Genomic DNA, 23645 nt, shown 5'->3' with positions numbered 1-23645 from the left:
ACTTTTTTCACAGGACTTTTGTCCAATAAGCAGCGGAGGTTCAGGCTCCTCTAGGCGGTGCTGAGCTCCAGGAGGAGCCGCTCACCAATCAGGACCCGGAGGTCTGAAGCAGCGTCACAGTTCCGTAGCCGCTCCGACACTTTAAGAGCAGCGTGTCTCCTCTTGTCGCTACTATTTTCTCTTGATCAGAGAAACAAGACGCGATGGCAAGAACCAAGCAGACCGCTCGTAAATCCACCGGAGGCAAAGCCCCCAGGAAGCAGCTGGCCACCAAGGCTGCCCGTAAGAGCGCCCCGGCCACCGGCGGCGTGAAGAAGCCTCACCGTTACAGGCCCGGTACCGTGGCTCTGAGAGAGATCCGTCGCTACCAGAAATCCACCGAGCTGCTGATCCGCAAGCTGCCCTTCCAGCGCCTGGTGAGGGAGATCGCTCAGGACTTCAAGACCGACCTGCGCTTCCAGAGCTCCGCTGTCATGGCTCTGCAGGAGGCCAGCGAGGCTTACCTGGTCGGCCTGTTCGAGGACACCAACCTGTGCGCCATCCACGCCAAGAGGGTCACCATCATGCCCAAAGACATCCAGCTGGCCCGCCGCATCCGCGGAGAGAGAGCTTAAACTGTCCTCTGCTCCATAAACACAACGGCTCTTTTAAGAGCCACCAACTCTCTGACAGAGCAACACGTCCTTCTGTTGATACTTTTATTATTATTATTGTTTGTGTCTAATCACCTCTCAAGGTGTTATAGAGCTATGATGAGACTTAAACAAATGTAAACACTGTATAATCTTGAGTAAATCCATTCAGAAGCAGTTTTGTCTTTAGTGTACATGTATGATGGGAAAAGGTCTGTTTGTGTGTAAAAAAGCTGTAGACAGCAACATTTTACACATTTATACAGATTAAACACATTTTGTTAACCTCTGGAAAAATAATAAAGTAGACTGTGGATGAGAATGAACTCATAATAGAGTAGAACATTTAAACTACACCAACATCATTGTATAACATTTCATACCGTAAAAGCAACACTGTCATTAACTGTATATACTGTATAAATTTAACCTCAGACTGCAGCCAGAATATCAGTCAGTCAAATGATATGAAATAAATCATTTATTTGAAATCACTTCATAGTCTGATCGTCATAAACTATAAAACTTATGAGCTTCAGGATCTATCTGCTTTTTCTGAACATCGGCTCCTTGGATCTCAGATGTTCTTCCTCTGCTGTCTTTACAGCTTAATAGATATATACTTTAACACAGGAAAATAAATCCATACATAATTTCACTAAATTATAGTACAATCAATCTTAATCATCAATATAATACATCATCAACAGTAACACATCATTATATAACAACAAAAATGCATAAATTACAACATTATCAGTAACCAAGGACTGAGTCTCTTGTCTGATGTCAGTTTTTCTTTGTCTTCAGTTCAGTAACTTTGTTTAAAGACGACATCACTTGTAATATTGGCTTTATGAAGGACCACAGCACACCTAGCAAATCTAGGAAAACACCATACATCACTGCATTATAGTTTATATTCATATTAAAACCAACACCTGCCATTTCCCCCCCACATGTCTCTGGATCTCTGTCATTTTAAGAGTAAATGTTCAATAGTTTCATTCTCATTACAATTATCAATAAGGCACTTTTCAGGTTTAACATAACAGCTCCACTTGATAACTGCTCAGACTGCTCGTCTCCCAACTGATATGAGACACATAATATGTCGTTTACTTTCTGATAAGCATTTACTAAAAATATTTTTAATACATATCTGGGAGTCAGATGTCTAAATTTGTGTAGGGGAAAACACCACCATACATGTTATCGCAGTTTATTATATATGTATTTTGCTGGAAATTTCGAACCAATCAATATTTAGGTAACAACATTAGTCATAAAATCACTGTACATAAATTTATAATATGGAATAGAGTTTCTCCTACATCCCTTTTTTCCCCACATCTCCTTTCTTTTGATGCTTGATGCAATGTTTTTAAATTTCTACAGCTTCAAGACCTCCATCTATTTTACTTTTATAGATGTTACACAAAACTGGCAAACGCACTACGTTTTCTATTGTCATGTTCCTGAGGAAAGTCAGAGCTTTCATGGGTGAATAAAAATAATTTATGGTAAAAAGATGAGGAAAATCAAAGTGTTATTGAACAGCTTAAAATCTAGAAGGTCATTAACAGTTTTTGAAATCTTTTCTTGTATTATTATGAAGAACATATAAAAATGTATTTTGGTCACTTTCAGCCAAACATTTCAGCATTTTTTAATCAAAAGAATGAATACATATACTATACTATACCTGCATCAGTTACACAGTAAAATAATCAAATAAATAAGATCAAGTGAGTATCTTGATTTTTTTTTATTAAAAAAAAATGTATGTATGTTAATTGAGCAGCATTTTCAATTTTAACTGTTTTATACTGTTTAAACTTTAATTACATTTTGTGTTTATATTTATTATCAGTCCAAGTGGTCTAACACATGACCCTTTTTAAATAAAATTTTGTCTCAGTTTTTATTCCCGTTGTTTCTTTTCTATTTCTTTGCATTGCTTCAAACATTTCTGCGATATCTGACAGAAGCTGCTGTCTGGACTTCAGCCTGATAGGAACAGATTAAAACTAATTAACCATCTCTGTCATGAAATCTGAACATGACCTGACTCTGCAGGTCAGCTGTGATATATTTATTATTACAGATTGAGGCAGAAATTAAACTCACAGCCATTCGGTCAGATTTATTTGTCGTTTATTCATTGTGTTGTAAAAATTAACGTTGATTGTGATTTCTTGTCAGCAGCACATCTGAAGTATTATATGCGACCTTTACAGTGTAGCAGCAGCGACACCCTGTGGCCAAAATATGAACTGCATCCATATTTAGTTGCATGGACTCCAGTCAGTCTTTTCACTGGTCCCCGTTACTGTGGTCATTGGGAGATTTAATGCCAACATTAACATACAGAAGTGTGCAAATATGACCAAATATCTGCCCTGAATAAATTCTACAGAACATTTAAATACAGCAACAAAAACGGTTTTACCATTCCAATAAAACCACATAATACTGGACATTATTGAAGTCTACAAATAAAGTGTCATAAAATGTTGACTTTTGAGCTCCACATCGCTACTGCAACACATTTATAACATGCTTCGTTTAAAAAAAAAAAAAAAAACTAATTTACATATTTTATAATACAATTACAACGTTAAACATTGAAGATCAAACACATGAAGGATTAAAGCTCTCAGGTGAAGGTGTGGGTGGTCCTGAAAAGGACCTTTGAGTTGATGGTACAGCCAGCGAGTTTACTTGGAGCTGGTGTACTTGGTGACGGCCTTGGTGCCCTCAGACACGGCGTGTTTGGCCAGCTCACCGGGCAGCAGCAGGCGGACGGCGGTCTGGATCTCCCTGGAGGTGATGGTGGAGCGCTTGTTGTAGTGGGCAAGGCGGGAAGCCTCACCGGCAATACGCTCAAAGATGTCCCCCACAAAGGAGTTCATGATGCCCATGGCCTTGGAGGAGATGCCGGTGTCGGGGTGGACCTGCTTCAGCACCTTGTACACATAGATGGCGTAGCTCTCCTTGCGGGTCTTTCTCTTCTTCTTGCCGGTCTTGGTGGCTTTAGACACGGCTTTCTTGGAGCCTTTCTTCGGGGCTTTGACTGGATCAGGCATGGTTGGTCGTTAGATTTCCTCAAACGAATAATTACAGCAGCGCCAAACAGCCTCTATATATCCATCTGATGCAAATTTCACTGCGCCGTTGCTCGTACAGGATTGGTTAATAGGTTAGCTAGACTGCGCATGTGCAACACAAACAGCGCTCTAAACTTTGACCGCCTTTTTACACAAAGAGCCACCTCATCTGAAGATAATTCACTGTTTACATTATAATATAATATATTTATTTGATCTTTTCTCGCTTCTCGCTTGAACTGAAAGTTGAACCACAGGAAGCATTCAAATCATTTTACACACAGACCAGCGTGTTTACATTTATGTTTAATATACTAATATATGACTCATATGTATATGAACTACAAAGTAAATGCATTAATATTGTACTTTAACACAACTTTGAGGTATTTACTATATCATATTTTCCTTTCATGTTACTATGGTCATCATGTGAATATTGACTTTTACTCCACAACATGTAACTCAGTTATTTCCCTAACACTAAATTTATGAAACAATTCATAAAAGTAAAGTTTAACCAGTGGTTCCTATTATTTGCTTGTGAAAAAGAAGCAGAGATGATCAAAAGTGTAAATTAAACAAAATCCTTGTAAACTCATTTGTCTTCTAACACCTCAGATTTAATTTGAAAGGACTTTTTCACAACTTGTCACCTCGAAATAAAGTTATAATAGATTAAAATACATGTTATAAATAAATTAAAGCTTATTAATAGGTAGTAGCTGTGTACAAAGTGTTACCATTACCACACACTAAATTTATGAAATACAATACATACCTGAAAGTTTAACCAGTGGTTCCTATTATTTGCTTGTGAAAATGAGGCAGAGATGATCAAAAGTGTAAGTATATAAACAAAATTTTTGTAAACTCATTTATTGTCTCCAAACACCTCAGATTTAATTTGAAGGGACTTTTTCACCTCAAAATAATGTTGCAAGAGATTAAAATACATATTATAGAAAAAAGATTATAAGTATGTACAGCGTTAGTATACTAATTAAACCCTTACATGATTATAAATAGCCTCTTAATGGTGAACTGGGAGCAAGAGTGTATATATATATATATATATATATATATATATATATATTCATTCATATTCATGATCAACTGATATTTCACTAGACCTATAAGTTCAGTTAAATAATATCAGGACAGCTTTTAGAGGAGGTGGCGGCTCTTAAAAGAGCCTTTGTGTTCTGGTCTCAGTGGATCAGGATCAGGTTTAACCTCCGAAGCCGTACAGGGTGCGGCCCTGCCTCTTCAGTGCGTAAACCACGTCCATGGCGGTCACGGTCTTCCTCTTGGCGTGCTCGGTGTAGGTGACGGCATCACGGATCACGTTCTCCAGGAACACCTTCAGCACACCGCGGGTCTCCTCGTAGATCAGACCGGAGATACGCTTGACTCCGCCGCGGCGAGCCAGACGGCGGATGGCGGGTTTGGTGATTCCCTGGATGTTATCACGGAGAACTTTACGGTGACGCTTGGCGCCTCCTTTACCGAGTCCTTTACCTCCCTTGCCTCTTCCACTCATTTTCACTGATCTTCTTTTAAACGAGTTAAAAGTTAAATGTGGAACACGTTTTCAGAGCTTCTGTATATAAAGCGTGTCTGCGGACGTAAGAGAGGACAGGCGGCGCGAACTTTGCTGGGCGGAACAAGATTCAGCAGCTCCGCCTACGTAGATTTTTTTCCCAAAGCAGGCTGATCTTGTCCTTTTTGAACGTCTTTCCTCCATTTTGTATGTTTTTCTGTGATATTTGGCGGGTTAACCTGACACTTAACAAACCTCCAGCTCCTCTCATATCAATACAGATTAATACAAACATAACAGTAAACCTGTAATGTGGGTTATTTTATTAAAGCAGAGCTGCTCATCTGAGCTCAAATACATTTCCTGTAAAGTGTCCTCAGCGTGTTCAGCTCCTGAACATTCAGTCCAACATTTCATTTCATTTTATTTAATGTATAATATTCAATTTACCGTTTTATTAATGTTTCCTGTAGAAATTATGTTGCTGCACATTGCCCCTCTTGTACCTCCTGAGCTTCCGTATCCCCAAATTCTGTTGTTTTGCAGTGTGTCTTTTGAGAGAGCAGATGTGCAGCATATACCAAAAAGGCAAAATATATTATTTTGTCTTCACCAGGTATGTGTCTTGTTTTTCTTAAATGTTGTAATTTTCGTTGTCTTTGTTTATTCACCCACCCCCATGTAGTTGTTTGTTTTACACACCAGGCGGCACTGTTTCTCCTTTTGTAACGGGACAGAGTGCACAGTAAACTCGGCAGCCACACATTTCTCTGTTCTGTATTTCTCTGTTTTGTGTCTTCAGGTTAGGCTAACCCTTTGTTGCTAACTTTGGAGCTAACCTCCTTTACTTTTCCAGCATTTGGGGGAACAACAGGCGTGACTTTTTAGCATTTATTAACTTGGCCTCACCTCTGGACCTGTATGCACCTGCTAGGATTAGCAGCCCTATATATGCATGCAGGTCGGTATCATCCATCTTTTTCCAACCCTCTCAGTATTTTTGAAACCCCTCCAGATTGGTTGTCTCCTGGCTGAGTTTGTCTATAGCTGAGGTGATGAAGAGGTATAACATTGAGACAATGTCATGGGCACGGGACACTGCATATGTTGTGCATCCTGGGGTAATAGTCGTGGTAGTCGTTGTCCTTGTCATCACTGTCGTCGTCGCCCTCGTCCTCGTCGGGACCTTTCAGTCTGCCACACAGCCCTGTTTGCCATGTGCCGCTGAAGACCATGTTATTTTTTTCTTCTTTGACAGGTATGTCTTTCTTTCGGCTAGAGGGGTTTGGCCTTCTTCCCTGTGTTCCTCTTCCTGTTCCTCTGCTGTTGATGCATCATGCTTCCAGTTGTATTCCTCACAGTTTTCTTCTGACACGTCCTCAGATTTCTCTTCGGGGTCATAGTCTTGCTGGACATTTGAGAAGATTTATTCTAGAACCTGTTCTACAGTGAAACGCACGGTCATGGCATTGGCGAGTTCGAGCAGAAGACCACATATCAGGACATGCACCTAAGACAACAATATTAGTACATTTGTGTTTTTTTTTTTGAAGGGGATCGTTTCACATGTCATGCGGAGTATACACACATAAGGAAAAGTCAAAGTTAGAGGAAGGCAGTTGTGGGTCAATACAGTTTATGTATTTTCTTAGTATACAAAAATATATAAAGTACCACAAAGTTTATAATCTGATACAGGAACAGATCAGTGCTGAATACAAGAAATACTGAACATTAAAAACATTCACAGATCTAAAAGTGTAGGTTCACGAAATAGTATTAATGCATGTATCAAATACATGACTTACACACTCTGATCTATATTCATGACATACAAAATATAGTCTACAAAGCAGCCAGACCTCCTGATCACTCATTCACTAATCACACAACATCAACAGGTGACTGAACAATCACTCAATTAAAAACTGGATCAATTCCAAATGAATGAGTGAGTCATCAGGTGGGGGACAATGATATAGTTTGATGTGGTATGTTGGTTTTCCTCCTGTCCTCCCCAATTTTTTGAGTCACCAGCCGCCACTGGTGTGGGGGTTGAATGCAGCTCATTTTTGTAGGATACAGCAGAAAGGCCTATATACATACAGTACATTATATACAAACTTTGTATGAAGTTTGGTGTTATTATCATTTATTTTACAATAATTATGAGTCTTATATGTATAATTCAATAGTGGGGATGACCTATGAAGGGAAGGGAAAAAATGGAGTGAGAGTGACAGTTTAGTGATAAAGTGCTGCAGAAAAATAAAATCAAAACTAAAATTTGTAGCTCTGTACTGCAGTTTTTCCTTTATTAGGGCCCGAGCACCTAGCGGTTCACTCTCACTCTCCATTCAAATATATGAGTATTTTTCTGTCTCCAGCTGCAGTTACTTATTGTCTCTACACATCTGACAGCAGTGATCAATACTTACTTTTTTGTCGAGAAGTACATGTGTTCCTAAATGAAAAAAATTAGGAGCACACTGAAAAATGTTCAAGTAACTGTTAATTAAAGACATCAATTTATCACATACATATTTAAATGCTTTGTGTGTGTGTATGTAAATCAAAATGTATGTTCTCTTTAGGGGTGCTTGATTATGGCAAAAAGCATAATCACAATAATTTTTTGCTCAATATTGACATCACGGTTATTTAACACGATTACTTTTTGACTATCGTTTTTGGCGATTGCCGATATATGCACATATTTTTTCCCACTTGACTGAGGAAACTATTACACATGCAAGCATAGATTGTACTAAGTATGATCAAAAAAGACAATATATGAGGGAAGAACTCAGGAAGACTGGAGTTCCAGAGCTCAGCATTAAAACTTTAATGAACCTGCCAAGTGGGTGGAGCAGCAGTTTTTTCTTTTTGAGTTTATTAGACAGACAGGATTCATGTGTAGGATTTAATATTTGGTTTACAGTCCAAAGCAGAGGGTGGCGGTAATGTGCCTAATATGCTATAATTTAGCTATCATTGAAGCGTGTGGCTGTGGCGTGGCGTTGAGTTTTGATGTTTCGCCATGACAGAGGAAATTGCTGTAACTTCAGTGCAAATGCTCCAGTCTGCCCCAAACGTTGCATGTTTGATAAGAGTCCTGGCCTGAACACGTCTACATGACAATATTCAGTAGTGATGCAAACTGGCTGAATAGTGCCCCCTACGAAATAGCAGCAACGCAGCCCCAGCAGCGGGCAATATAGTGGACAAAGGAAGTGATGTTTATCTCCTTCTTGCACTGTCTGAAAACAGCCCGGGTCTGAAGACATCTACATGCCCGTCACAGAAGCCCTTCAACTGCGCCGTGGCCCGGCGTGCATGGAGGCGCGAGGGCCCGTTCAGCACTGCTTGCAGCTTTAATTTTTTGGGGGTTTTTTTGTCACCTCTGCACTGTAAATATTTTTGCCACTCAGTAACTCTTGTTTGGGAACTTGGTGTGAATAAAAAATCACCGCACTGAAGTTTTTTCGTTGTCTGAGCCATCATTGGTCCCTCTTTGAAAGCGAACCCACGACAGCCAGAAACAATACTTACAGAATTGATCACTTCTGGGCTGATCAATACAGTTTACTGCTTGTTTATAAGCAGTAAAACAAAGTGATGCTTTTTCTGACAGCTGACTTTTACGTAGCTAAATGTTCCTTGTTTCTTAATTCAGACATGACAGAACATTTACAGAAAGATACAATGCTTGTACGATATTTGTCACCTGGTGAACAAGAGGGATCAGAGAGAGAAAAGCAATTATTTAAAATATAATGTGAATAATATGATAATTATAATGATAATAAATTGATTCTTCTCCACAGGTTATCGAGTTAAAACAGATTGTACAGAGTTCAGAAGTACATCCTGTCTGCCCTGCACTGATGGAACCTACATGAATCAGCCCACTGGACTTAAACAGCGTTCAACCTGTGCAAACTGTGATTCAAAAGGGAAACTGGAGAGGAAATACCAAAGTTGCTAAACGGAGGCTAAACAGTATCAGGTAAGACAGCAGTGTGTTTTCTCTTGAAATGTTCATTGACTGATGACTGTCTAGCTGAGCTACACTCTGTGATGTCTTTTTAAATGTAAAAGATGTTTCTGCTCTTTAGGATGAGACCATCAGGACATGAACTTGTACACTTTCTGACCCTGCAGAGTAAATGTGATCTAGAATCCAGTTTACAATCCAGGTTGGATTCTAGCACATTGTCTTATCAGTGATGAGAAATAAAACAAGTCCAAGTTTGATTTCCTGAACTTTACTACAGACTGAAAATATCCTCTAAGAGCTGCTTGTCTACAGTCTGCATCATTATTTCACATAGATGTTATTAAATGTTGTAGGACGACTGTTGGATGTTGTGAAACTATTGAAAGTTATTGTGTTGATTAGTTTTCTTGTTAAAATGATCTAATGATCCCTGTAGATGATTCAAACCAAACATACAGAAGTGAATGTGGAAGTATTTTTATTTTGGATTTACAGGAGCAACAGCTGTGAGTTATATTGTTCCCTTTAAAATGGAGGCTAGAGGGATCGGCCCTGTGAGTACTGACACAGGGGAAGATAGAAATAAAAGCAACTTTAAATAGAGATTCATCCTTTAAACCAGTAAATGTTACAAACCTGTGAAAACATGTTGGATGAAACTAAATGTAGCTGCTGAAGAGTCTTGATACTAAGAGCTCATTAATCATCAACATTTATTGACTTATAATTCACCCAGACTGGTTTGTAAAATGTACTAATTAGTGTTCATGTATTGTGGTTGTGATTGTGCACCACAGTGATTCATCAGACTCATAAAGAGCTACAAGGTCCTAAGAATTTTTGATTTCAGATGATATACATGTAATAATGTACAGTATGAGTGTGTATATACGTTCTTTTTACATGTTTGTTTTGTACTCAACATGCTTTGTGAAATTATGTTTAAAAGATGTGTATAGATTTATAAAAAAGTGCATTTTGTGTTCATTTCAATGTTTTAAGAAAGACATTAAAGTCTTGAATCATGGACTGCAGCCTGTCAGCCTTCACTTGGTTTAAAATAGATGGAGTCCAGTAAAAGTCAAAAGTCTCTAAGAAGAAATAATCAAGTAAAGTATCAGAACCTAAAAACTGAAAGTTAATGTGAGTAAATGTGTTCAGTTACTTTCTAACTCAGACTCTGACCGTTGTGTTTGGTCTCTTTAAAGAAAACAGGCCAAAGACAGTGAATTCTGGTTATTATGAGGGTTCACATATGGAAAGAGTCAAAGTGCCGCCAGGTTATGTTTCTCCAGATAGAGATACCAAGTGGGTTTTAATTCAAATGTATTAAAACAAGAAAACACACAAACTCTGAGACCAAACCTCCACAGTGGTTCATCACAGACACAGACGTTCACTGGCTCCTCTGAGGGAATCAATCTTTTCATTAGAATATTTTATAATAACTGTAATCATTTATACTTTATTATTTAAAATGTAACTTCATTCAACTTCACTCACTTCATTCATGATCCAATATTTATTTTAATGTGTTTTTCCTTCTTTATACAACATATGCACACTTTAGGCCTGCATTAAAATTAGTAAAGCAACTTAGATATATTTTACAGCTGAATTTCTGCATTAAGAAAATATAACATGCTTGTTTCCTATAATATTTTCCAAATTGTTGGACAGTATTTTCTATCCAGTGATAGATATGATGGCTGTGAATCTGGATTTAGACAAACATTTATTAAGTTCTGCATAAACATAATGAAGCAGCACTTAGACATGTGACTCACCTGTAAAATCACCTCTAGACTCACATCATTCACTTTAACTACTGATCTGTCTTTATTTGACCTATTTTGAGGCTCCACTGATTCACGACACTGTTCCTCAGTGTCCTTCAGGACATCTTTAATTTCAGGATGTAGTTCATATATCATTATGTGTCTGTCTTTTGTTAAACTCACTGACTAGTGCTCGGTAGGCAGTGGGAGGGCTGAAGTGTATGTATGTTAGTGAGAGACTGTTTATCTCCTTGTTCTCTGCTCTTCGGTCAGTCTACATCAGGTGTGACCAGTGACAGCAGCCATCTGGGACTCTTGTCTTCTTTTCTTTGCTGTATAGTTTTCAGACTATTTAAATCGCATACTTAACTTATTGTGAGCCTTAACTGGTGAAGAAAGTTTACAGTTTGCTGGTTGTCTCTAAGTGGGTTTAGTCCTGAAGGTCTCTGACAGGCTGCCGTAGCTATATGATGGAATTAGAAACATTTTATACAGATGATAAACTCCATTCAGCATTAAGCGATCACTGGACTATGATCTCTATCATCAGCTCCTCCCTCCTTCTTCCTGCCGTTCACCTGACTTTCTTTTCCTGAAACGGCCGAAGTCCTCTGACTCTTGTTCTGAATATTTTGTTAAAAAACACTCTGAACTAAATGGCTCAAGACTATATGAAATAAGGTGGTAACATGTTTTCATCGTTGCTGTTTCTGGTAAGTGCCGCAGATTAGTTGAACTTTACTGGTACTGATTCTGAAGTATCGTCAGGCCTTGTCTTACCTGTCGGGATCTAAACGCCATTTTAGTTAAATACGGTTCATTCAGGTGTGTTTATTCTACGTTGTGTTTCGCTGCCTTCACGGTACAATAATGTGTTCGAGTAAAGGAGTAAAGTTACAGCACAGGTGACGGACAGTGTTGTCTGATGTACCATGAAGGTACCAAACTAACATTTATTCCTCAAAATAACGAACTATAGTTTCAACTGCCACACCAAGTTTAAGGAAGTTCACCAGTGCGCACTTCGTCAGTCATCCTGTTGTCGATAATAAAATATTTAAGAAGAACACAGCGACTGTGTAAAGAAGTTTACATTATTAATTTCTAGTTGATATTGTGGGTGTATGTGATGTGTTATTGTGTGTAGTTTTGTATTTCGTATCATGTGTCCGGTGTGTTTTTTGTTTGTACTATTTGTTATAGTGCTCGTGAAATGTTTGAGAAAAACAGCGACTGTGCAAAACTGGTTCAATAACACTGAATCTTGACCAAAATAATGTAGGAAGTGTTTATTTGAACTGGGGTGAAACCACAGTGGCTTCACTTTGCTGACGTCATGTGACTCCATAAACCACCATTTCACCACAGACTGACTGACGTTCACCTCATACTGCAGGTTCACTAGACTCATTTATGTCACTGAACACAAACCAAGCATGAAGATTTCATTTCTAGTTTATGTTTTTACTAGATGACTCAATTAAATGTGTCGTGAGAGATGATACTTTTAAAGTGTGCGGAACATGCATGAGCTGGTTTACAGCAAATAAAACAAACAAACAAATAAACAAACAAACAAAACAAATTCTTTGTTAGAATTGTTGCTTTCTTATTTGTAGTAAATATTTGCTTATTCCTTTATTTGTTGGGCAAGAAAAACTGGAATTATGGGATATGTGTTGTATATGTCATGTATTTTATTCTGCCTTTCTTATTAATTATCTTATTATTTTCTTATTATCTTAAGTTATTCAGGACAGTTTTCAATCTTAACTTCAACCAGGTTTCACTGAGACAAAAAACTGTTTTTACTCTTCACAGATAATAATACTGAAAGTCTTCATCGGACAGATCCTCACATGTCATCGTGCAGAGTACCAAATAGGAGAAGAATGCTGTCCTAGATGTCTTGCTGGTAAGATCTAACTGAAACATAAAAGCAGGATGTTTGCCAGCAACGATACTTACAGAATTGATCACTTCTGGGCTGATCAATACAGTTTACTGCTTGTTTATAAGCAGTAAAACAAAGTGATGCTTTTTCTGACAGCTGACTTTTACATAGCTAAATGTTCCTTGTTTCTTAATTCAGACATGACAGAAGATTTACAGAAAGATACAATGCTTGTACGATATTTGTCACCTGGTGAACAAGAGGGATCAGAGAGAGAAAAGCAATTATTTAAAATATAATGTGAATAATATGATAATTATAATGATAATACATTGTTTCTTCTCCACAGGATATCGAGTTAAAACAGATTGTACAGAGTTCAGACTAACATCCTGCCTACCCTGCACTGATGGAACCTACATGAATCAGCCCACTGGACTTAAACAGTGTTTAACCTGTGGAAACTGTGATGCAGGTAGATTTATATTCATATTATTGGCAGATATTTAAGCCTTAGTAATGATTTAAGGGCAGTAAGAAGGTTTTTTACTGCAAGTCTCACTGTCAATGCTGTAAGAAGTGAATAAACTGTCTGGTTGGCGGCTTCATTATGAAGATGCAGAGACTCAGCATGACGAGTCTACTGCCTTGAGACAACTTCCACAGTGGAAATTAGAGCCTAACAAGCAAGTTTCCCAATAAAACTGTAACATTAAATTTCTACATGACAACAATGAGGAAAATGATGATTAGAGGATTGTATCTGTGCTGTTGTTTTCTCAGTTTAATCTGAGATTGATCAATAATCACTTTTTTCTTTTGTGTGGAGCATACTGCTCACTGTTGAAGCACATTACTGCTTAATTAATTAATAATTATATATACATATGTTTATAATTAATTAATATATTATAAGACAGTTTTAGTGCCACAACAGGCTGTTGTCACATGAGAAGTTTGTCACTTTCCAAATTCTGACGTTGATGTTGAAGTTTTTTCTGTTTGGTTTTGTGAGCAAGTTATCAGCTGAGATTTTGGTGTCGTCTGTTTTTTTCCTCAGTTTTTAAACAGCTGTGAGCTATTTTGTGTCAGAGGGACTTGCAGTAATATTAGAACCGACCTCTCCTCACAGAAATCACATTTCCACGGGGTGATATGTACGGGTGGTTTTATTCTCCAGCCCTCATTTATGCAGATATTTTCCCATGAATTCATAAATGGGAGAAACTATTGTTTCACATTTCCCAAAGATGTCATAAAAACTGAAGATTGTCTGTAAGTCAGAAAAAAGATCAGCATGCTGTTGCTGTCTAGTAGATTGAACAGAAGAGAAGTTTAGTATCTCATATGTAACCTCTGTATGTGTTGACAGGTTCTGGTCTGCAGATAAAGACATCATGTACATTAACATCAAATACAGTTTGTCAACCACTGGAGGGATTCTACTGTATGGACTCCACAGAGGACGGCTGTGTGAGAGCACTGAAACACACAAGCTGTCAACCAGGACAATACATCAGACAAAAAGGTTGGTTTTCTCCTGCTGACTTTAAGATTATAGTTGTAGTTGAAGTTTTAAATGGGAACACCATGACCTGACAAACAAGTTGCTTATTAAAGCTGCACATATTGATTTCTGTCCACTAGATAGCAGGAAAAAAGCAGCTCAATAATTCTGTAGAAAAAGTCACAACTGAACACAGACCAGTCAACTTGTTGCTGTCAAGTGGAACTTTTGCAGTAAAACCATCGTAGTTGATTAGTGACTATGTGCAGTATATGTGAAGTAAACATGATTTTAACAAATAAAGGTACAAACAAGGCCTGTGTAAAAACCTAAGATACTATCTTGGCTTCTACACTTATTCATTATAAATTGCTCCTGAGAAATGGTGTCATTGTCCTGTGCTCACTGGTACCTGCCATGCTGCAGTCCTCACAGCAGTGTTCAGATAGGACATGGTGCCACAACAGAAACGTCTGATTGGTCGTTTCTGTTTTGGACTTTGTCTGGTGATTGAAACGTAGGTGAGTCACAGACAGCAGCCGTTCTGATCCAGTCTTTATCTAGTTAGGAAGGTTTCTGTTCCTGTTGTAATAGTCATAGAGAAAGTTTGCTCTATATGGTGAAGGTGAGGAGCCTGACACACCTGCAGGGACGTTGTGGACAACATTGATTCAACAGCAGACAAAAGCAGAGGAATCTTGCTCTTTCTGTCAGGACAGATTTGTTTTATTTGGACACAAAAACATATTTTTCTCTTCATGGATCACTTTCCTTGTTTTCATGTCATAACTACCTTCACCAGACAAAATGGATGTTACATTGGTCAAAAGGTAAAAGTTTGAAAGTCTTAAAATGAAACTTATACGATTTCTTGACAATCTAGTTGTTTACTGGCATGACCATATTAGCATAAATATCTTTAGTATTGAAAGTATTTGCATGAAGCAGTGAAGCTGATGACATTTGGATCATTGTAGTTTTCTCTCAAACAGTAGTTTGGTTATGAATCTGATTCCATCGTTGCTCAAGAATGACAAGATGGTGAAATATAAAAACTTGTCAACGATCATTATTAAACGAAGGACTATTATTGGATGTGTGATTTTCAAGTGTCAGCTTCAGCTTCACTGAAATGAAATCAGACAGATGTGATGACAGTGATGATGTCATATAACACTGATGACTTCATAATATGTAAAGTGAAGTAGGTTCAATGTGTATATTTGTATTTGTGCAGGAACAGCTCTCAGGGACACTGAGTGCACTGACTGCAGTGATGGAACATTTTCAGATGGGACATTTACATCTTGTCAACCACACACACAGTAAGTGAAGCTTGACATCAGCCGTGGACACAGCTGGTTTCTAACAACAGCAATGAATTAGTGGAATCTATAAATGTTCCTGTAAAAATGTCCCTCTGTCATTCCAGATGTAAATCACTAAAGCTTCAGCTGATCAAACCAGGAACTGCTTCAGCTGATGCTGAATGTGGAAAACAAATTTTTGTGATAATTGTGACTGTCGGGATTTTGGTGCTTTTTTTATTAATTGGCACGTCTGTATCAGTTTACTTCATCAGAAAGAGGATATCAGGTAAGATTTGTTGCTATTTGTTTGTATTTAGACAATACAAACATTATCATAGTTTTGATGGATGATACTTTCTGACAGGTCATGACATTGTTGATTAAGACTTTTTTCATTGTTTTATTATAGAAATAAATGGGAATGCAGGCAATTCTATTGAGATATGTTTGTTATTGTATCTTTCTAACAATGTAATGAATGTACTTTAGTAGATGACAAAGTTCAGTTTATCAAACTAATTAAATCATGTCATTAATCTCTTTAATATTTCACCAAAAAGGAAACTGGAGAGGACACGACAGAGTTGCTACCAAGATGTCAGACAGTATCAGGTAAGACAGCAGTGTGTTTTCTCTTGAAATGTACATTGACTGATGACTGTCTGGCTGAGCTACACTCTGTGATGTCTTTTCAGAGTCTCGAGCAGTGGCCTCTAAGATCCTGGTGGCCTGAGGGAGCCTCTCAGTTCTGGCCTGCTGTATCTGGTACCTTCTTCCCAACTGCAGCAGGGAGAAAAGGCTGTCATCAGGATGGTTGGGATCCTTCATGATTCTCCTACATACCACAGTTCAGCTGACAGTAATGACATTTTATATGAATGCTGTAGGCCGACTGTCGGGTGTTGTGAAACTATTAATTTCTTCATGGAAAGGCATAAAGCCCTCAAACACACGCCAGAGGAGACGCTACAGGGACCGCTGCCAGCAGCTGGCACAGAGAAGACCTTGGACTTGGCTGAAGTGCAGATTCCTGCCTTCACGTCTAAGGATCTGCACTGTTTGCACCTAAATGTTTGCAGCCTACGACCAAAGACAGATGAAATCTGTGTACTTGCATGTAAAGGTAATGACACTATATTGTGCTTTACTGAAACCTGGATAGACTCCATCAGAGGCACTGAAGTGGAAATTGAAAACTTTTCAATCATTCATAAGGACAGAAGGAGACGAAGAGGAGGAGGAGGAGGAGGAAGTATATATGTGAGATTGAATATAGAATTTAATGCAAGAGCTGATTTAAATAATGATAACCTTGAAGCAGATTTGATTGATATTTTACTTACTGAACCGATACTGACTGTGTTTTATATAGAACTCCTGACCAGAGAAACTTTGTTGTTATTTTACTGGATGATGTGAATATTGATATTTTGAATGAAAATGGTTCACTACATAATGCACTGTTAAACTTCCTGAAGACATTTGGTCTCACACAATTAATAAATGATCCTACTAGAATTAGTGAACACAGTCAAACTGCTGTTGATCTTATTATGGTATCAGACAAATGCCAAATCTCTCATATTGGTGTCATTGTTTATGGAATCACTGATCATTTTTTAACCTACTGTACAAGTAAAGTTAGGACGACCCCAATGAACTGTCACAATTCTATTAAAAGTAAAACCCTTAGAAGGTATGATATTGATAAATTCAAGAATATGCTTAAGAACATGGATCAGTGTAATGTTATGGATAGTTGTGATGTAGTTACAGCACTGAATCACTTCCAGAGTCATTTTCTTCAGGTTTTAGATAAAATTGCTCCATTAAAAGAGGTGAAGATTAAACTGAGAACTCAACATTGGATAAATAAAGATTCTAGACACTATTTATTTGAGAATTATAGTAATAAAAGATCATAGAAGAAATAAAGTGACAGATTTTTATATTAAATACAAAATTATTAGAAATAAAGTGCAAAGAATGGTAGACGAAGCCAAGAAGTCTGACTTTAGGACAAAGGTAGAAGAATAGAAAAATAATTCAAAAAAGTTGTGAACAACCCTCAAGTCATTAGGGACCAAGGAAAAGCCTAAATATAAACATGAATATCAATCTATATAAGATATATAAAGTTATGGTTGCAGAGAGCTTTTCAGTAAAATCCTGGAAAGAGCCTTTTATGAACAGATTTTGAAATATGTTAACCAGTTTAATATTTGATATGATTTTCAGTCAGGTTTTAAACAGTCTTACACAAATGAGACTTACATGATTTATTTAACCAACCTCATTAAAAAGGAAGTTGACAGTGGAAAGTATTATAGAATGGTGATGCTCGACCTGCAAAAAGCCTCCGACACAGTGAATCACCAGATATTAATGTAGAAACTAAAGGCAACAGGTTTTAATAGAGAGGCCTTATGGGATGGATACAGTCACATCTTTCCTTTAGAGTCTAAATGGTTGATGTAGGAGCAGAGCAAAATTAAAGCTGCTAATTATCTGAATAGTTTTAAAAAAGAGGTGAAAAAAAAAGGATCCTGAGTAAGTTCACATAGTGAAACATCTTTTTTAGGACAGGTGTCTGTACCTGTGTAGTTTTTATTATTTTCATGATTGTATACTTTTTGATGTTTTTATTGTGTTGTATTTGTGTAAAATTGTATATATTCATGTCACTCCTTTCTCCTGACTAGACTTCAGGACAGCAATGGAAATAAATAAATAAATAAATTATGTGACTTTATTGTGATTTCCTGATGGATTTTATAAACATTCTGTGTATAATGAAACTACTGATCTGTCTTTATTTGGCCAATTTTGAGGCTCCATTGATTCACAACACTGTTCCTCAGTGTTCTTCAGGACATCTTTAATTTCAGGATGTAGATCATTTGTCATTATCTGATTATCTTTTGTTAAACTCACTGACTAGTGCTCAGTCGAACAGAGTGATGGCTGAAATCTGCTGTAAACATCAGCTCCTCCTCCCGCTGACTGATGTTGATTTCCTGCAGAAGTCCTTTCACTTTTGTTCTGAATAGTTTGTTTAACAAAAAACACTGAACTAAAGGGCTCAAGACTATATGAAGCAAGGTGGTAACGTGTGACATCATGTTTTCGTCGTTGCTGTTTCTGGTAAGTGTCACAGATTAGTTGAATTTGTCTGATAATAATTCTGAGCTCCGTCTTTTCTGGAGGAAGCTGACGCCGTTTTATCACTAAATACGACACATGAAGTACGACAACAGTCCTCAGCTGTTTATTCTACATGGTGTCGCCACTTTCACGGTACAATAATGTGTTCGAGTAAAGGAGTAAAGTTACACCACATGTGACGGACAGTGTTGTCTGATGTGCCATGAAGGTACCAAACTAACATTTATCACTAAAAATAAACTACAGTTTCAACTGTCACACCCAGTTTAAGGAAGTTCACCAGTCCGCACTTCGTCAGTCATCCTATTGTCGATAACTACATATTTAACACAGCAGCTGTACAAAATGGGTTCAATAATACTTAATCTTGAAAGAATATATAGGATGTGTTTATTTGAATTGGGATGAAACCATATAGTTGCTTCTCTTTTGTTGACTTCACATGACTCCATTATAAACCATATTTCACCACAGACTGACTGATATTCATCTCATACTGCAGGGTCACTTGGCTCATTTATGTCACTCAGCTCCTAAACACAAACCAAGCATGAGGATTGCTTTTTCTACAAGATTGCATGAAATGTGTTGTGAGATGACACTGTCTAACATGCGTGTGCTGATTCACTCGAGCAAAAAAAAAAAAAAAAAAAAAATTCTTTGTTTGAATTGTTTGTTTCGTATTTGTTGTAAATATTTGCTTATTGCTTTATTTGTTGTACAAGAAAAACGGAAATTATTGTATGCTTTATTTAAGTGTTGTGGGAATGATGGGATTCGAGTTGGTTCGAGTTATTCTGTATCAACAGAAAAGAGTTTGTGTTATTTTGTTCAGTAAAGTCTATACTATAAAAGCTGATGATTTTAAAACAGCTGTTTTTAAACATTGAGGCAGATTGAGGAGTTTATCTTGTATTTAAACCTCTCTGATACCAGTGTGACGTAACGAGGCTGGTTTGGGGCGGTCAGAGGATTATTGACAAGGTGAAGTGCTGAACACTGACTTTTAATGTATAAATAATGACAAACTGCAGACTCCTGGAAAAGAATTCATAGTGACAAGAGGAGGACAAACCAGTAGAGTTGCTTCTCTAAAATCTGAAAGATAGATAGATGATGGATTGCCAACAAAACATACTCACCAGTGACACTAGTGATTGAGACCATAAAATTGTTAGGAAAGTGTTTACTGAGGTAATAAATCAAGTGAGAAGTAGGGTCATTTTCTCATAGACTTCCATACAATCGGACTTTTTGCAGCCAGTGGAATCGCCCCCTGCTGGCCATTAGAAAGAATGCAGGTATAAGGCACTTCCTTATTGGCTTCACTTTTCAGGCCGGGAGCTACCCGCTTGGTAGAAACCTAAGATACTATCTTGGCTTCGACACTTATTCAGTATAAATTGCTCCTGAGAAATGGTGTGAAGATGAAATGAGTTTGTGTTTTCAAGATTTGTCCAACATAAAACTAAGTTTCCAGTGTGGCAGCTACAGGGTGACTGGAATACATGAGTGGGAGCAGAAGCTTCTCACTATTAGCTAGAACTCAACACCTCTATCCTTCCTTCTCTGTCTGTCCTTTAGATCAACTGCAGGTGTGTTTCGGCTGCAGATGTGTAAACATCATCTTCATACCTGCTCTTTTTTACCCCGAAAGGAAAGAAAGAATGTGGTGAACTTTTCACTCTGCTGTAGCAGCTCCCAACAGTCTCTCCTCATTAACTCTATGCTATGATTTGGTTCTTAACACAAGGTCGACTTTTTTGAAGTAATCTGGAGCTTTCAGCCACATCTAGTGGCCTTCATCAGTGAATTTATCACTAAAATCAACAAACTACAGTTTTAACTGTCACACGCAGTTTAAGGAAGTTCACCAGTCCGCACTTCATCACTTCGACAACGTTTTCGATAATAAAATATTTCATAAAAACACAGCAACTGTACAGAGTAGGTTCAACAACACTTAAAATTGACAAAAATGTAGGACGTGTTTATTTGAATTTGGGTGTAACCACAGTTGCTTCCCTTGTTGACGTGACCTGACTTCATTATAAACCACCATTTCACCGCAGACTGACTGACATTCACCTCAAACTGCAGGTTCACTAGACTCATTCATGTCTCTCAGCCCCTGAACACAAACCAAGCATGAAGATTTAATTTCTATTTTATGTTTTTTTCTAGATGACTGAATGAAATGTGTCATGAGAGCTTAAACTTTTAAAGTGTGACGAACATGCGCAAGCTGGTTTATACTCAAGAAAAAAATCAAATAAATTCTTTGTTTAAATTGTTTGTTTCATATTTGTTGTAAATATTTGCTTATTGTTTTATTTGTTGGGCAAGAAAAAATGGAATTATATTATGCTGCATTTGAGTGCTGTCATGGGATTCAAGTTATGCTGTCAGTAATTATGTTAACACAGTTCACCTTTATAAATTAATTAGTTGTCAATTAGTCAATTAGTTAGTTAAACAATTATTTACTGTATGTCAGGATCACTAAATACACTTGATCTTAAATTAGTTGTTGAAACTATCTTAACCAGCAGTCATCCACATTTACTTTATTCTGTATCAACAGAAAAGAGAAAAGTCAAGTGCGTCATAAAAACACATCTGGTCATGTGACACTGGCATCATGTGATCTGACAGTCACACGTTAATATGAAAGTGACAGAATTTTAACATTTCTCTTTGACTGATTGATGTAGATTCTGTTGCCTTTAAAGTTGATAAAGATTAAAAAACACAGATATTTGTGTTATTTTTACTCTAAAATATAGTTTAGCAGTTAAAATAAGTAGAAATATTTTTTTTGTTCAGTAAGGAGAGAAATAAGACTCCTTCATTAGTAGCATACTTTTTGAAGGTAAATTGTTTTATTTTATACTTTTCATGCATTATTTGGTGCCTTTGCCAGGATAAAAATCATGGTCAGAATGCACCAAATTGCACCATTTAAAAAAAATAAATAAATAAAAAATTCTGGAGGGGCCATGCCCCCAGACCCCACTAGGTGACCTTTGACACTTGTCATACAGCCTGAACACAAGCAAAAACAGTTCAGTCAAACTGTTTTTACTCTTCACAGATAATAATACTGAAAGTCTTCATCGGACATTCCCTCATATGTCATCATGCAGAGTACCAAATAGGAGAAGAATGCTGTCCTAGATGTTCTGCTGGTAAGATCTAACTGAAACATAAAAGCAGGATGTTTGCCAGCAACAATACTTACAGAATTGATCACTTCTGGGCTGATCAATACAGTTTACTGCTTGTTTATAAGCAGTAAAACAAAGTGATGCTTTTTCTGACAGCTGACTTTTACGTAGCTAAATGTTCCTTGTTTCTTAATTCAGACATGACAGAAGATTTACAGAAAGATACAATGCTTGTACGATATTTGTCACCTGGTGAACAAGAGGGATCAGAGAGAGAAAAGCAATTATTTAAAATATAATGTGAATAATATGATAATTATAATGATAATAAATTGTTTCTTCTCCACAGGAAGTCGAGTTGAAACAGATTGTACAGAGTTCAGAAGCACATCCTGTCTGTCCTGCACTGATGGAACCTACATGAATCATCCCACTTAAACAGTGTTTCACCTGTGGAAACTGTGATGCAGGTAGATTTATATTCATATTATTGGCAGATATTGAAGCCTTAGTATCAATTTAAGGGCAGTAAGAAGTTTTTTTACTGCAAGTCTCACTGTCAATGCTGTAAGAAGTGAATAAACTGTCTGGTTGGCGGCTTCATTATGAAGATGCAGAGACTCAGCATGACGAGTCTACTGCCTTGAGACAACTTCCACAGTGGAAATTAGAGCCTAACAAGCAAGTTTCCCAATAAAACTGTAACATTAAATTTCTACATGACAACAATGAGGAAAATGATGATTAGAGGATTGTATCTGTGCTGTTGTTTTCTCAGTTTAATCTGAGATTGATCAATAATCACTTTTTTCTTTTGTGTGGAGCATACTGCTCACTGTTGAAACACATTACTATACTAAGCTCATTATTATATGAATTCATAAATGGGAGAAACTATTGTTTCACATTTCCCAAAGATGTCATAAAAACTGAAGATCGTCTTGAAGTCAGAAAAAAGATCAGCATGCTGTTGCTGTCTAGTAGATTTAACAGAAGAGAAGTTTAGTATCTCATATGTAACATCTGTATGTGTTGACAGGTTCTGGTCTGCAGATAAAGACATCATGTACATCAACATCAAATACAGTTTGTCAACCACTGGAGGGATTCTACTGTATGGACTCCACAGAGGACGGCTGTGTGAAAGCACTGAAACACACAAGCTGTCAACCAGGACAATACATCAGACAAAAAGGTTGGTTTTCTCCTGCTGACTTTAAGATTATAGTTGTAGTTGAAGTTTTAAATGGGAACACCATGACCTGACAAACAAGTTGCTTATTAAAGCTGCACGTATTGATTTCTGTCCACTAGATAGCAGGAAAAAAGCAGCTCAATAATTCTGTAGAAAAAGTCACAACTGAACACAGACCAGTCAACTTGTTGCTGTCAACTGGAACTTTTGCACCAGTAAAACCATCATAGTTGATTAGTGACTATGTGCATACATGAGTATTATTATTACTTAGTAGATCCTTCACAAAGACTTGTTGTCATTCTTCTATTTCCAAGGGCAGTGATGAACCTTCAAGCTCTACT

General features: G+C 37.4%; 5 protein-coding genes across 6 annotated transcripts in view; 3 read left to right on the top strand and 2 right to left on the bottom strand.

Moving 5' to 3' along the window:
* LOC121909989 (tumor necrosis factor receptor superfamily member 14-like) overlaps positions 1-23645 on the top strand; it is a 51431-nt gene that overhangs the window by 14484 nt on the left and 13302 nt on the right. The window contains exon 1 of one of the 2 annotated variants that reach the window (XM_042430896.1): positions 18851-18918. The exons of the other annotated variant lie outside the window; for it this stretch is intronic. Coding sequence (XP_042286830.1) covers positions 18895-18918 — 24 coding nt within the window. The 5' untranslated portion in view covers positions 18851-18894. Of the gene's footprint in view, positions 1-18850; positions 18919-23645 lie in introns of those variants that run through there. 2 annotated transcript variants of the gene reach the window in all.
* On the top strand, positions 170-1126 carry LOC121910007 (histone H3). The gene has a single exon (XM_042430920.1). The coding sequence runs from the start codon at positions 204-206 to the stop codon at positions 612-614; it is 411 nt and encodes a 136-aa protein (XP_042286854.1). The 5' UTR covers positions 170-203; the 3' UTR covers positions 615-1126.
* LOC121910018 (histone H2B 3-like) lies at positions 2773-3735 on the bottom strand. Its single transcript, XM_042430933.1, has one exon. It carries the CDS (start codon positions 3719-3721, stop codon positions 3353-3355), a length of 369 nt encoding a protein of 122 aa, XP_042286867.1. The 5' UTR covers positions 3722-3735; the 3' UTR covers positions 2773-3352.
* On the bottom strand, positions 4920-5311 carry LOC121910021 (histone H4). Its single transcript, XM_042430937.1, has one exon. The coding sequence runs from the start codon at positions 5283-5285 to the stop codon at positions 4974-4976; it is 312 nt and encodes a 103-aa protein (XP_042286871.1). The 5' UTR covers positions 5286-5311; the 3' UTR covers positions 4920-4973.
* LOC121909992 (tumor necrosis factor receptor superfamily member 14-like) lies at positions 11574-17310 on the top strand. Its single transcript, XM_042430899.1, has 8 exons — positions 11574-11776; positions 12885-12978; positions 13307-13432; positions 14330-14485; positions 15702-15789; positions 15897-16060; positions 16335-16386; positions 16470-17310. The coding sequence occupies exons 1-8, from the start codon at positions 11753-11755 to the stop codon at positions 16489-16491; spliced, it is 726 nt and encodes a 241-aa protein (XP_042286833.1). The 5' UTR covers positions 11574-11752; the 3' UTR covers positions 16492-17310.

The sequence above is a fragment of the Thunnus maccoyii genome, chromosome 13 (genome assembly GCF_910596095.1).
Source record: "Thunnus maccoyii chromosome 13, fThuMac1.1, whole genome shotgun sequence".
NCBI lineage: Eukaryota > Metazoa > Chordata > Actinopteri > Scombriformes > Scombridae > Thunnus > Thunnus maccoyii.
Note: the sequence above shows the minus strand (reverse complement) of the source record. Positions and strands in the feature narration are given on the sequence as shown.

Bases quoted from the DNA above. Each gene is read 5' to 3' on its own strand.
- LOC121910007 (XM_042430920.1), top strand. From the start codon at position 204: ATGGCAAGAACCAAGCAGACCGCTCGTAAATCCACCGGAGGCAAAGCC.
- LOC121910018 (XM_042430933.1), bottom strand. From the start codon at position 3,721: ATGCCTGATCCAGTCAAAGCCCCGAAGAAAGGCTCCAAGAAAGCCGTG.
- LOC121910021 (XM_042430937.1), bottom strand. From the start codon at position 5,285: ATGAGTGGAAGAGGCAAGGGAGGTAAAGGACTCGGTAAAGGAGGCGCC.
- LOC121909992 (XM_042430899.1), top strand. From the start codon at position 11,753: ATGTTTTCATCGTTGCTGTTTCTG. The intron at 12,979-13,306 runs GTAAGATCTAAC...TCTTCTCCACAG, and splicing joins CTGTCCTAGATGTCTTGCTG to GATATCGAGTTAAAACAGAT. The intron at 14,486-15,701 runs GTTGGTTTTCTC...GTATTTGTGCAG, and splicing joins ACAATACATCAGACAAAAAG to GAACAGCTCTCAGGGACACT.